Genomic DNA, 13,733 nt, shown 5'->3' with positions numbered 1-13,733 from the left:
CCGGGCCTAATCGGGCGCGGGCACATCCTTGGGGGCCCGCAGGGGCCTGTGGTCCGCAGGAGACGCAGCACCTGTGCTGCCCCGGGCTTGGCCGTTTCGCAGGTGCGCACGGTGCCTCCCGGGGGGCCGCCCCAAGCCCTGCGCTCCCGTCGGGGGGGTCCCGGCAGGATGCGGAGCCGCAGCGGAGCCCGAGCCCCGGGAGGTCCCGGAGGGATGCGGACCCGCAGGGGAGCGGAGCGGAGCCCGGGGGGGGGGGGGTCCCGGGGGATGCGGACCCGCAGGGGAGCGGAGCGGAGCCCGGGGCGGGGGTGGGTCCCGGGGGGATGCGGACCCGCAGGGGAGGCGGAGCGGAGCCCCGGGAGAATCCCTGGGGATGCAGACCCGCAGGGCTGGAGCCCAAGCCCCGTGGGGGGGGGGGGATTCCCCGGGGGATGTGGAACCCGCAGTGGGAGCCGGAGCGGAGCCCGGGGGGGGGGTCCCGGGGAGGATTCGACTCCTCAGTGGAGCGGAGCGGAGCCAGGGCGGGGGGGGGGGTTGTCCCGGGAGATGCGGACCCGCAGGGGAGCGGAAGCGGAGCCCGGGAGATCCCGGGGATGCAAGGACCCGCAGCGGAGCCAAAGCCCCGGGGGGGGGGGGATGTCCCGGGGGATGTGGACCCGCAGGGGAGCGGAGCGGAGCCCAGGGTGGGGTGGGGGGTCCTGGGGGATGCGGACCCGCAGGGGAGCGGGAGCGGAGCCCGGGGTGGGGGGGTCCCGGGGGAATGCGGACCCGCAGGGGAGCGGAGCGGAGCCCCGGGAGATCCCGGGGGATGCAGACCCGCAGCGGAGCCCAAGCCCCGGGGGGGGGGGGGATGTCCCGGGGGATGTGGACCCGCAGGGGAGCGGAGCGGAGCCCGGGGGGGGGGGGTCCCGGGGGATGCGGACCCGCAGGGGAGCGGAGCGGAGCCCGGGGGGGGGGGTCCCGGGGGATGCGGACCCGCAGCGGAGCCCGAGCCCCGGCCCCGCGGCCCCGCCGTACCTTGTGCACGTCGAAGTTCTCCTGCACCGGCGGCGTCGGGCATCTCCCCAGGTGGAAGGCCTGTCCGTCTGCGGCGGGGAGGAGGCCGGCCAGCGCGGGGAGCAGCAGCAGCGCCGTCAGCATCCTGGGCTGTGGGGGACCTGGGTCAGGGGACCCTCCGCAGGGCCGCGGGGCTCCATCCCCAGGGCGCCGCACCCCCCGCCCCCCCCCCCCCGCCCCGGCCCCCGCCCTCCGACCCCGGGGAGCCGGCTGGGCTGCAGCTCCTGGGCCTGCTGGCTGCGCTGCCTCCGGCCCTGCGCTGCTCGGGCGGGCGCCCCGGAACCCCGCGGGGTCACGCGCAGGTGCAGGGGGGCGCGGCGGGCCAGGCGGAGGCCAGCGGGGTCTGCGGAGCCAGGGAGGCGGTGGAGGTGAAGGAGCGCGATGTGCGGGGCCTCAGGAGCCTCCCAAGGGGGCCGTCCCCCCTCCCCAGGCCCGAGGCCCCAACAGGCCAAGTGCGGGGACCCCCCCCCCCCGCCCCGGGCCCCAGCTGGTCTGAGGCTGCTTTGTCCCACACTCAGCAGAACCGAACCGTGTCCACTTTACGCTCCAGTGTCCCCGTCTATTAACTGCAAATGATGATCATTCCGACCTCACGAAGTTTTACAAGAATTAAATGAGATGCTATGGAGAGAGCCCTTAGGACTGTGTCGGACACAGGCACAGGGCTTCAGGAAGCCTAGTTCTATGTTACCATGAAAAGCGGAAACAGCGAATTATTTCTTGAATTTCGTTTTGGCCTTCTGTTGGGGATATTTTTTCATAGACATGCATTTATTTTATTTATTTATTTATTTATTTATTTATTTATTTATTTATTTATTTATTTATTTCATCCCTGCACAGACGGGGACATGGATGTGCATTCAACTAGAGGAGGACCGGGAGCTGGCAGCAGGCATTCCGGCCCAAGCACCCCTCCCTGCCTCTTGCCCTGACTGTTCTCTCCCTTGGGACTCCTTGCCTGTAGCTGCACAGGAGCTATTTCCAGCTCTCCGCCTTTCTCCCTCTCAATGAAGAGGACTGAATCAATGCAAGCAAAATGTTCTCAGATCTGAGCATTTAAAAGGATGTGTCATAACACGAATAACTATAACCACTTTATTATGGTTAAACCTCCAAATAACCTTTAATAATCAATAGCTTTTCTTCTGGAGGTTTCTTTGCCCCGTTTTCAAAGGAACAGTTACATAATGAGCAAAGCTGCCAGCTTGGGGGGAGGGGCGGCGGCAGGGTGGTTGCTGAGCCTCCCTTGAGCAAGCCAAGTCTATGGTGGGACCCTGCCTTCTGAAAGTCCATTCCCCATCAGCTCCTACCACCACGTACACAACACCTGTCCTTTAACCTTATGGGAGATGATGGATTCGCCTGAACTTAGAAAAATTCACACATTTCCGAGAAATTCTTAGAACCATGGAGCTTTACTCTTGGTCTTCCGTAGGCTCCAAGCTCAGTGCCTTGCCCAAAAGATCCAACCTCAAAGGATGGTCACACATTACGTACGTTCTACAGGACTTCCCAAACTGGCAGGGATTGAGGGGTCCTTTACCCAAACCCCGAGCCCGCAGGTGTACGGATGGCAGCTGAGTACCAGAAGAGGCAGAGAGCCGGGACTCGGGTGCCATCACCAGCTGTCCGTCCTGCAGCGACTGTGAGCCATGCTTCCTTCTGTACCCCACCTTTGGTGGCTTTCGATAAACACCTCCCTCCGTAACCTGGTGAGTCTCATCTCACCAGTGACAGTTACAGCAAAAGTCAGTTCCATGTCTTCCTCTGACAAATATCTTACTAGAAAATGTTCTATTGTGGGCTGAAACCTGTGCTTTAGCTCCGTAGGAGGATTTCATAGCAAGGCTAATTCTTGCTCGCATCTCTTCCAAAGATGCCTCTTTATTGAAGTAGTTTCATTCCTATGGTTAAAACTTTTTGTGAGAGAGAGGGTTGATGGCATCCCTAATTTCTTTTCCAGGCCCCTTCCGTGCCGGTTCACCCCACACTTAGTGAGCATCTGCGGAAGGTGAGGCAGGAGGGAAAGGACTCGGGAGACCAGGTGAGCAAAGTAAAACCATTTCAGTTTTAGGCTGTTTAACCCAAGGGTCGGCAGGTCATAAAAAGAATTACAAGATCTGACTCACGGAAGACCGTAAGACCCCACTCTCTCTGGTAGTAAAGCCACAGAGGTCAGACATTCTTAAAATTGCTCCCTGTGGGTAATTTCATGATCCTAAAACAATGGAATAACCAACCCCCCCTCCCCCGTAGTAAATGATAAAGCCAACGTTAACGAGTAAGCCCCTCCTTATATGGTTAGCTAATTTAAAAAAAACTTCTAAAACCCTTTATTAGTGGCGAAGTGGTGTCTTCTTCCTCAACTGGGAGGGGAGATCTCTAAATGGCTTGCTCTTGAATTCTTTCCTATACAAAGCCGAGAATCCTCCCTCTGGGGCCTCAGCTCCATCCGACATCAAAGGTAAATGACATTATTAAAGTACACTTGTGAACTCGGGTATGTGTGACCTATATTTTTGCATCATCTTCTAATACTAATGGCAAGATTGCCTTAATGAGGGGAGTTTACATATTTTAAACATAAATATAATTTAGGTGCTATTTTAACTGAATATTAAATTATTTAATAATAATTCTACTAAAGTTAAGGTGCATCCACCTTGGGCCAGCACTGACTCTCTGAACCGGTACTCACGCTCATTGAACTTCTCCACGGAGAAGCCCTGGCCTCAGTATTTAAATGTGCCACACACTGCATCTCCACAATGCCCTATATCTGGAAGGATCCTACATTGACGTTCTCTGTACTCAGTGGTGTTAACGTGCCCAGGCTATTTCCTGGTAGCTCTGCAGCCAGAACTTATGCCAGGTCTCCTGGGAGCCTGTTCTCTTAATACCTGCATCTTAGTGAGGACACAGTACTTGATTTCAAAGAGCAGCAGATCATTAAGTACTAGATTTTTAGATTTCACGTGATAAAACAAAACACATTTCCACAAGTAAATGGGTCTGAAAAAAACCCATTTCACTATTGGATCTAAGAAGAAAACATGTCACTTGACGGGATGAGCACTGGGTGTTATTCTGTATGTTGGTAAATTGAACACCAATAAAAAATAAATTTATTATTTAAAAAAAAGAAGAAAACATGTCTTTTGAAGAAAATATTTTGGGGTCATATTGTTAAACGCATTTTCTATTCACAGGATGAACTCCAGTTCACTTTTCAGTTACTTTTTACTGTAATTCCCAGTTGGATGACCACTCCCTGAGACTTCATCCAGCACAGCATCGGCATAGGGAAGCTTTTCTTATTGTTTCTGTAGCACAAAAGAGTTTGCATAGGGCAAGCAGAAGACTTTGAGGTGAGTCAACATTGGGCTGGCACCCCTGGCCTGGCCTCTGGCGGCGTCTTCCCTTAGACTTATGGCTTGGGATAGCTGACTGTCAATGTCATCACTGAAAAAGGCACCACTAGTGTCTACTCTGTAAAGGTGTTTGAGAAAAAAATGAGACTAAAATTGCAAAGCAGCTGGCACGAACCCTCCACCGTGTTAGTCACTATTTTTAGCTGAACAGTCAAGCCTGTGTCTATTTGAAGCATCATTCGTCATAAATGAAAATGAAAACCTCAGTACCTACCTTTTTTGTCAAGATGAAGGCAGTTTCCACATGCAAACTCATCCAAATGAGGATGCCTTCTTTTGTTGACTGGCTTTTCCCAAGCTTTTTTATAAGCTTCGCGGGGTCATTGATGTTTAATTTTAATGCATGCCACACCCCCTCCAGTTCAGGAAGGCTGGCCTAAAAGCTTAGCTCTGTACCAAACACAAAGATGGGATGTTTTGTCCATCTCCCTCCCTCCCCCAATTTCCTTCACAGCTGCTCCCTGAAAAAGAAACAATGAGAGACTGTGTGTGTGAGATAGACAGAGGGAAAGACAAAGTGCGTTTCATTCAAAACATCTTTTTTGCTGTGTGGATTTTCTAATTTAATTTTCTCAGTCAGAATGCACTTTTAAGTTCCAGGAAGATGAGTTGCAACATGTTTTCAAGCATCTGGTATTTATTTTTCATTTTTGTGTAAATGAAAGATCAACAATCTCATTTCCTGAAATGGAGCATGAATTTCCACCCCATGTGGTCCCCACCCTGGAATGTGGCTCAGGCAAAGGAGTGAAGGTTAAGAACTAGAGATGGCTTTTCCGTGTGATCCTGGACAAGCCACCCACTTCTCTGGGCCTCGGGCGCCTCACTGTGAAGTAGACTGTCCTTTCTGCCTCCGCCGGACCTGGGCCTACAGGGGAGTTAGTGAGGGAAGAGCTGGGGCCAAGAGCTGAGGACGCCAAAGGTATCTCCTGCACCTCCTCTCCTGCACCCTCAGGCCCTTCCCAGCAGCACCTTCTCCGCAGCGTCTTCCTGCCTAGGGTGGGAGCGGGTTTAAGCTGCTCAATCCACAGAGGTTGGGCTGGGCCTCATCTCTCTCTGTGGAATGAGCAGCGTTGAATCTTAGGACTTGGATTCTATGCCTTTATGATAAGGCAGGAGGTGGTTTTTGTTTTTTATTTTTACTTTTATTTTTATTTTTGGTTTTTGTTTTTTAAAGATTTTATTTATTTGAGAAAGAGCGTGTGTGTGTGTGTGTGTGTGTGTGTGGACTCACAAGCAGGGGGAGGGGCAGAGGCAGAGGGCAAAGCAGACTGCTGAGCAGGGAGCCCCACATGGGGCTAGACCCCAGGACCCTGAGACCATGACCTGAGGGGAACCAGCAGATGCTTAACCAACTGAGCCACCCAGGCGCCCCAAGGCAGATGCTTTAAGACGTGGATAAGACAGTACCTTTGTAGCAGACTTCTATTCCCAAATAAAATGCATTCTCCAATGTCTAAGCAATAGAGAGAAACTTCTAGCACCAGGCCTTATAAACATGAAAAGCAACAGCAAGAACAAAAGTGAATCCTTGACATGCCAGACCAGGAGAGCTCATTCTCTGGGATGTTCCTTACCTTTTCAAGAAAAGGAGGAATTCTGATTTCGTTCAGGGCCCTGACTTGCCGGGCTCCTCTAAGGCTTGCCCTCAGAGCTCTGCTGGCCCTCTGCCTCCCTCCTTCCATGTCCTTGCTCAAATGTCACTTCCCTTAAAAGGCCTTCCTGACCTTTGAAAAACAGTACTCCTGTCACTACCATTTTACCTGCTTTATTATAGCTTTACCTGAAATCATACCCCTGATTTTATGTATTTTTTGCTAATTGTGTTTGCCCACTAGTGTATAAGCTCCGCAAGTGCAGAGAATTCGTCTCACCTATTCACTGCTGTACCCTCAGTGCAAGACCACGTCATAAGCACTCAATAAATAAATTGGAGGGATCCCTGGGTGGCGCAGCGGTTTGGCGCCTGCCTTTGGCCCAGGGCGCGATCCTGGAGACCTGGGATCGAATCCCACGTCGGGCTTCCGGTGCATGGAGCCTGCTTCTCCCTCTGCCTGTGTCTCTGCCTCTCTCTCTCTCTGTGTGACTATCATTAATAAATAAAAATTTAAAAAGTAAATAAATAAATTGGATGGAAGGGATCTATCTATTCAAATTTACTGAGGGGCATGTGGCTGGCTCAGTCCGTAGAGCATGTGACTCTTGATCTGGAGGTTGTGAATCCCAGCCCCATGTTGGACCGTGGAGCCTACTTAAAAACAAACAAACAAACGAAAACAAGATTTTGCTGAGTATTCTAAGATCTACAGAAGGAACTAGAGGTAATATTCTAGAGACTTTATTTGAATTGTTTTTCTGGGAAACTCCTAGCCTGCAAATCTCTGTGTCTTCTTTACCTGCATCACATTTGTCACCAGGAATTGCCTGTCACTAAAGAAATACACAATAAACCTCTTTTTAACCTCATAAAAAGGATATTTTCCTTTAAATAGCTACATGGTTTTCTACAAAGCAATGTTGCTAAAGTTTCCAAATGTGTAAGTTGGAAATTGATATATTTTATCTTTTTTTCTTTAAGATTTATTTATTTATTTGAAGGAAAGAGAGAATGCAGGGTGGGGAGTGGTAGGGGGAGAAGGAAAGAGAGTCCCAAGCCAACTCTCTGCACAGAGGGTGGAGCCCAATGCAGGGCGCAATCTCACAACCCTGAGGTCAGAACTTGCGCCGAAACCAAGAGTCTGTCCGGTAACTGATTGTGCTACCCGAGTGCCCCAATATATTTTATCTTTTATTCCTCAGCTTTAATCAAGTACTGTGGAGCTGACTGTACTGGTCTAGGAGTCACAGCTTAAGAAAAATCACATTATCTTTCGGAGTCTCAGCTTATTTTTTCCTGTAAATGTTGGCAAATGATATAATTTAGGGAAATCCTCTCTTTGCATGTTTCTGGAATGTAGAGCCGAGCACGAGTTTCATAAAACAAATCAGACCTATGGTCTAAAGGAACCTTTATTTTTAAATTCCAAAATAGTACACATTTATTGTAAACCGTTAAAATAGTACCAAAATGTAGGACTCAAAAACGGGAAGTGCCTCATAATCCCACACCTTGGAGATGACCGTTGTTATGTTTGCATTTATTCTTCTTGGAATTCCTACACATTTCCTAACATAATAATAGGAGCCACAATATCCAGTATCTTGAAACTTGCTTGTTTTCACGTACTAACATATCTCTTTGTCTATCAATACACAGAGATCTACTTCATTCTTTTACCTGCTGCCAACGTTGCTTTTACCTGACAACATATTTCTTCAAGGACACTGCCTGTGGTTTTACAGGGAAGTGGTTCTTCTTTGGTTGGGTGATCTTTTATCATACAGCGATTGCTTCAAGGGTTTCACTATAAGATCCTCAGGGAAGATGAATTGGTTTTGGACTTTTTGTAGCGAGAAATAGAAAACGAAGGATCCCCGGGTGGCTCAGCGGTTGAGCATCTCCCTTAGGCTCAGGGCGTGATCCTGGAGTCCCAGGATCAAGTCCCACATCAGGCTCCCTGCATGGAGCCTGCTTCTCCCTCTGCCCATGTCTCTGCCTCTGTCTCTCTGTCTCTCATGAATAAATAAATTAAATCCTTAAAAAAAATAGAAAACGATTCCATTTTTTGTTAAGTGTTTCATTGGTGAAAATGTCATTAATAAGGGGTTCTCTCAAATACCGGGGTCATCCTGCCTGCCCTTTTAAAGTAATTTTTTTTGTGTGTCAATTCAAGGGAAAATACAACTGTACTTTTCATGTGAAGACTCAGACTAAGATTTCCACTAACACATACTCACGCTTTGAGACTCCGCTCACGAGTTCCACTCTCTGGGATGTCTTCCTGCCCACTCTGTTCGGCCATTCTCACTCTCTGCACGTAGGTGCTTGTCCTCAGGGTACCACAGCGTGGTAGGCAGGCATCACTGCAGGAGACGGCCAGATCCTCCAGAGTAGGTTTGGGTTTCCATCCCTAGTAAATTGTGTAACACCAGATACATAGTAAATGTTTACTAAATACTGGATGGTTGAATGAATAATAGAACGTTCCACTCCCATTCTTTGTGGGGATGATTACATACTTCATGATTTATTCAGATGCCCTCTTTCCTCTCCTTCCTGTTCCCTTATAGCCATTTCCTTTCTTGCTAAGAACTGGAAGCTGTTGACAATTGAATGGTGCCAAGCATCTGGTGAACAGCAAGAAAACAATCAAGTTGTTAAAGCTGAGGGGCCCTGGCTGACTCAGTCAGTAGAACATGTGACTCTTGATCTTGGGGCTGTGAGTTCAAGCCCCACATTGGGACTAGAGCTTACTTAAAAAAAATTAAAAATAAAAAAAGGAGTGAAGCAGCAACTTTCTCTGGCCCAGGCAAAGAACACTGAACCAGGAGATTGCAGACCTAGGTTCCGGTCCTAATTCATTTACGCATTCATTCACTCTTTCAACAAGGTATGTCAAGCACTCTTCTAAATCCTGCTGATGTAGTGGTGAAGAAGAAAGACAAGGTCCTAACTCCTGTCTTCCAGAGGAGGAGAGTCCAACACCCAGACAGTAAAAGGTGATGTGATAGGGAGTACCTGGGTGGCTGCTTCATCTTTGTGGTCAGGAAGGGTGTCTCTGAGAACTGACATTTCAGGTGAGATGTGAGTAATAAAAGGAGCCAGTCATTCAAAGACCATTGGGATGATCATTCCAGGAAAGTTCAGCTAGGGGAAAGGTCCTAAAGTAGAAACAGACTTTGTGTTTCCAAGGGAAAGAAAGACCAGTGTGGCTGGAGTAGTGAGTGAGGAAGAACGTGATTGAAAATGAGTTTGAAGAGGTGGGCGGAAGCCATAATATATCCTGCTTTGAGGAATTTGGATTTTATTTCCAGTACAATGGGAAGCTACTGGAGGTTTTTTTTTTTTTTTTATGATAGCCACACAGAGAGACAGACAGAGAGAGGCAGAGACATAGGCAGAGGGAGAAGCAGGCTCCAAGCACCGGGAGCCCGATGTGGGATTCGATCCCGGGTCTCCAGGATCGCGCCCTGGGCCAAAGGCAGGCGCTAAACCGCTGCGCCACCCAGGGTTTACTGGAGGGTTTTAATCAAGAGGGTGAGATCATTCAAGCTGCCCTTCCAAGAATAGACTGATTTCAGGATGATTACAGAGGGATGAGCTGAGAGCATTGCTGTCATTCAGGCAGCATGGATTTGGGTTAGGGTGATCTTAATGAAAATGGAGAGAAGTGGATGAACTTTTTGGAATATGCTTTGTAGATAAAGTGGACAAGACTGGCTGACAGATTAAATATGGAAGATAAGGAAAGAGAGGACTCAAGACTGAATCCTAGATTCATAGGTTGAACAAATGGGTGGATGCTCGTGCTAATGACTAAAAGTAGGAAGACTGAGGAGCAAGTTTGGCAGGAAAATTCTAGTTCTTCATGGATAAATTATGGCTGAGTTGCGTATCAGACATTTGCATGGAAATGTTAAGAAAGCAGTTGGATATCCAAGTGAAGCATTGGGGAAAAATCAGGGCTGGATGTGGAGATTTGGGGATCATAAGGACATAGATGGTCTCCAAAGCCATGAGACTAGATGGGGTTACCAAAGGTAGTAGTAGGGGAGAAGGGAGGGGAGGGAGCCAATAAAGAAGACAGAAGGAAAAGGAGACGAAGGAAAAGAGAACAGCAGGGGATCACAGAGCCAAGAGAGAAAACATTTCAAGAAGGAGGAAATAATCAACTTTTGCTGTAAGGTCAAAGAAAATAAGAACAAAAAAAAAAAAAAGAAGAAGAAGAAGAAAGAAAATAAGAACAAAGAAGTGGCCTCTGGATTTAGCAACATGGAGTTCATTGGTGACCTGGACAATAATAGTTTCTATGGATAGTGGGGCTGAAAGCCCAATTTGAGTGCATTGAAGAGGGGACATGGAGACAACAACCCTCTTGAAAAATTGAAGGAAAGTAAAGAAATTTGGTAGTAGCTGAGAGGAGACGTGGGGGTTAAGGGAGATGCTAAGAGCATGCATATGGGGATGATCCAGTAGAGGAGAAGTGTTGACTACGTAGGGGTGGGGACTGCAGGAGGAACCTTCTACTCAGAAGAGAGGGCACGGGACCCAGAGCACAGGTGGAGAGGCTGGGTTTGGAGAGAAGGAGGGTTCTGGGCCCATAGAAACCAGAAGGGAGGCAGCAGGGAGGCAAACGGGCACAGGGAAGTATGTGGGTTTGGTGAGAAGAAGATGCAGGATTTTCCCTGTGTGTGACTGTGATTGACTCACTTACCTTGCCAACATATGTTGAAAAACTAAACAGGTCCGCTCCAATCATGCTGAATGTGCTTCTTTTACATAGTCACTCCACTAATTACACCTGCCTGAACATCTGCTTTATTCAGTAAGAGGCCTAGTGGGGAAGGTGCGGGGTTCAGCCTAGAGCTAATTACATAATAGATCCTAACTACTGAATACTATACATCAGATCCTACATGAGGGCTTCCATAAATTCACCCTCCCTGTCTCCACCACACCCTGAGAGACAGGCTTTAGTACTGTTCCCATGAGAGAGATTAAAAAGCTGAGGTAGGAAGAGATGGCCAAGCAACTTTTCTAAAATGATGCAGTGAGAATTTAAACCCGAAGTAAATTTAAACCCTGCTTTTGGCCATTTGTATTCTATTGTCTCTGCAGGGGAAGGGGCGAAAGGGCTCAGCTAGGAGGGTCAGGGTTCCTCAGGTTAAATACCTTTCAACCTTCTCCATAGAGACAACAATAATTGCTCATTGGTTCCTAAAAATTGCCAAGGGAAGCAGGAGAGCTGAATTTTCTGTAGCAGGTTCAGAGATTAATGTTTAGACTCTTCTGTGTGGAGGCAGAAGGATTGAACACACCCATCTAAGCCTGTAGTCCAACACTGTCATCTGTGCACCTGGGACATCTGCTGCCAGTTACCCGGGCATTAGATAAATCCTCAAATTTTTGTGACCTTAGGTTTTTCCAGATGTTTGCTGGGAAACAATCTTTGTCCGGTTTTGCAATCCTCTATAAAATAAGGTCGGATCTTCTGAATACATATCGGGCAGCAGGGGGTCATCCATACCTTCCAACTCGCATAAAATTCAGGATTTTTCCATGCAGAGCTGTAAGATTTCTGCTTTCCTTTTCTCAACTGTCTAAAATAATAAGTGAATTGGTGGAAAGAGCCTAGGTTCAGGAGGGGGAGATGAGGCCCTTGCCTTGGCTGTTTCACCTCATAGCTGGGTGACTGACCTTGGAGAGCTTCCCAAGCTTTCAGTGAGGGCTTTGACTCTCAAGGGGTCATAGTAGAGCATGGGTGGGACTCCGTGGGAAATTGATGCAATTGTATTTCGGTATAATTGAATTCCTTTGTGGTCTTGTGGTCTTTTAGTTTATGCATTCATGGACATTTTTGCCAAACAGCCAAAGGGGTCATGGCACAAAAAGGGTAGGATACTCTCAGAGGATCTCTGGGTTTCCTGTTTAATTTGATGTTAAGTGTGATTAACATACCTTCTGGGAACTAATTTTCTTTTAACAAAGTCCAACTGAATGTGGAAGAGTGAAGGGCGGTTTCCCAACTTTAGTCAGAGGGGTCAATATCACCTTTGGGCTGGGGCCCCAACCAGCAGACAGGGAAACCCAGACTCTTGGCTCTCACACGCTCTCGTCATCTGAGTAGGGGGACTGCACCATCCACACACCCGCTGTGCATCTGGGGACCACCCTGAGAGGCAGGAGCTCCCTGCCAACTGGATGTCTCGAGAACCATGTGCTGCTGCCTCGAGAGAGGAAGGAGAGGAAGAAGAACCATGACCTGGCCTGGCCTTCTACCTCCTGTGTTATTTCCACTCCCATAATACAGTTTCTGATACTAGAATTATGATGCTAGAATAGATCCTGGTTAAAAGAGTTGTCACTGACCAATAAGCCACCTATTAGATAGATCTTGGGCACCTTGGGCGCCCTACACACATTATCTCCTTTAAGCCAAGAGCAACCATGTGAGGTAAATATGATTATATCCATTTCATGGAGAAGAGAACAGGCTCAGAGAAGTTAAACAACTTGCTCAATATGGTGCAGGGAGTGGCTGAACTGGGATTCACACCCATTTCCACATTCGGCTTCCCATGGATGGGAGCCATTGGCCGGTCTCCTGGCTCAAGGTCTTCTCTCTCCCTCTCAGACTGGCACGTGCCCCAGTTTGAAGGGCAGGACTTCTGTGTCTTCATCCAAGCCTCTAAGAAGATGGCCAAGCTCGAGTCATTGACTTACTATATACTTTGTCAAAAGCAGTGTTGTAGTGTGTTCGGAGTTTTGTGCTTGATCGAAAGCATTCTTTAGAATTTTCTGAACCTAGTATTTGTAAGTAGGTCCTTATCAGAGCCATGAAAAGAGTATTATTGGATTTGAGAGCCACAGTACACTCCTTTAAGAATGGCAAATGGTTTTTTAGGGCTGAATCTCCCGGAGGGGGCTGTCTAGCAGATCTGCTGTAGACCCAGGAGTGTACCAGTCATCCCTTGGCCTTGTGTGCTTTGCATAGGGTCTAGGAGCCAGTGTTGTAGAAGAATTGGCAGAGTGAGCTATTTTAAAAATATTTTTAAAATATTTTTAAAAATCTTTAGAGATTTTATTTATTTATTCATGAGAGACAGAGGGAGAGGCAGAGACCCAGGCAGAGGGAGAAGCAGGCTCCACGCAGGGAGCCCAACGTGGGACTCGATCCCAGGATCCCGGGATCGCACCCTGAGCCAAAGGCGGATGCTCAACCCCCGAGCCCCCCAGGCGTCCTGCAGAGTGAGCTATTGATAACACACTCTGTGCTTTCCTTTTCTAAAGCTCTTGTGTTAGTGACTCTTCCTTAACCCCCTTAACCCACTGGTCCTTAACTCCGACATATACACGGGGTGCTTTGGCCGAGACTGCTTCCCGGGCCCCCCTCCAAGGACTCGGACTTAATACATCTGTCTGAGAGCCTGGGGGACAGTAATTGTTGGGAGCTCTGCCGGCGGCCTCAGGGTACAGCCGGGAGGAACCACTGAGCCATGGTCTCTTGGCCCGGCCTTTGCGCTCGTGCTCCTTTACCTGGGAAGCTCGGACACCTGCTTGTCGTCCGCGAGCCTCCCCTGCAGGCCCCCTCCGGGCCCCAGGACCGCGCACCTGCTGGGCTCACATCACGCAGCACCCGTCTG

General features: G+C 48.9%; 1 protein-coding gene and 1 long non-coding RNA gene across 15 annotated transcripts in view; one reads left to right on the top strand and one right to left on the bottom strand.

Annotated features, from left to right (window-relative positions):
• The window catches only part of APOD (apolipoprotein D), a 26,488-nt gene extending 21,516 nt beyond the window's left edge, over window positions 1-4,972 (bottom strand). Inside the window, exons 1-2 of the mRNA XM_025473371.3 lie at window positions 4,705-4,972; window positions 1,018-1,146 (exon numbers count right to left, since the gene is read on the bottom strand). Coding sequence (XP_025329156.1) covers window positions 1,018-1,146; window positions 4,705-4,746 — 171 coding nt within the window. The 5' untranslated portion in view covers window positions 4,747-4,972. The remainder of the gene's footprint in view (window positions 1-1,017; window positions 1,147-4,704) is intronic.
• Window positions 1-6,935, top strand: part of LOC112676286 (uncharacterized) — a 49,338-nt gene extending 42,403 nt beyond the window's left edge. For 11 of the 14 annotated variants that reach the window (XR_004811585.2, XR_004811583.2, XR_003146445.3 and 8 more), the window contains 3 exons: window positions 3,023-3,103; window positions 3,479-3,523; window positions 4,269-6,935. This is a non-coding gene — a long non-coding RNA (uncharacterized LOC112676286). The remainder of the gene's footprint in view (window positions 1-3,022; window positions 3,104-3,478; window positions 3,524-4,268) is intronic. The other 3 variants (XR_007407928.1, XR_007407926.1, XR_007407929.1) reach the window with 3 other exon arrangements.
• The last annotated feature ends 6,798 nt before the right edge of the window (window positions 6,936-13,733 follow it).

This window comes from Canis lupus, chromosome 33 (assembly GCF_003254725.2).
Source record: "Canis lupus dingo isolate Sandy chromosome 33, ASM325472v2, whole genome shotgun sequence".
In the NCBI taxonomy this organism is placed as follows: Eukaryota; Metazoa; Chordata; class Mammalia; order Carnivora; family Canidae; genus Canis; species Canis lupus.
The sequence above is the reverse complement of the archived record's forward strand: the minus strand, read 5'-3'. Positions and strand labels throughout refer to the sequence as shown.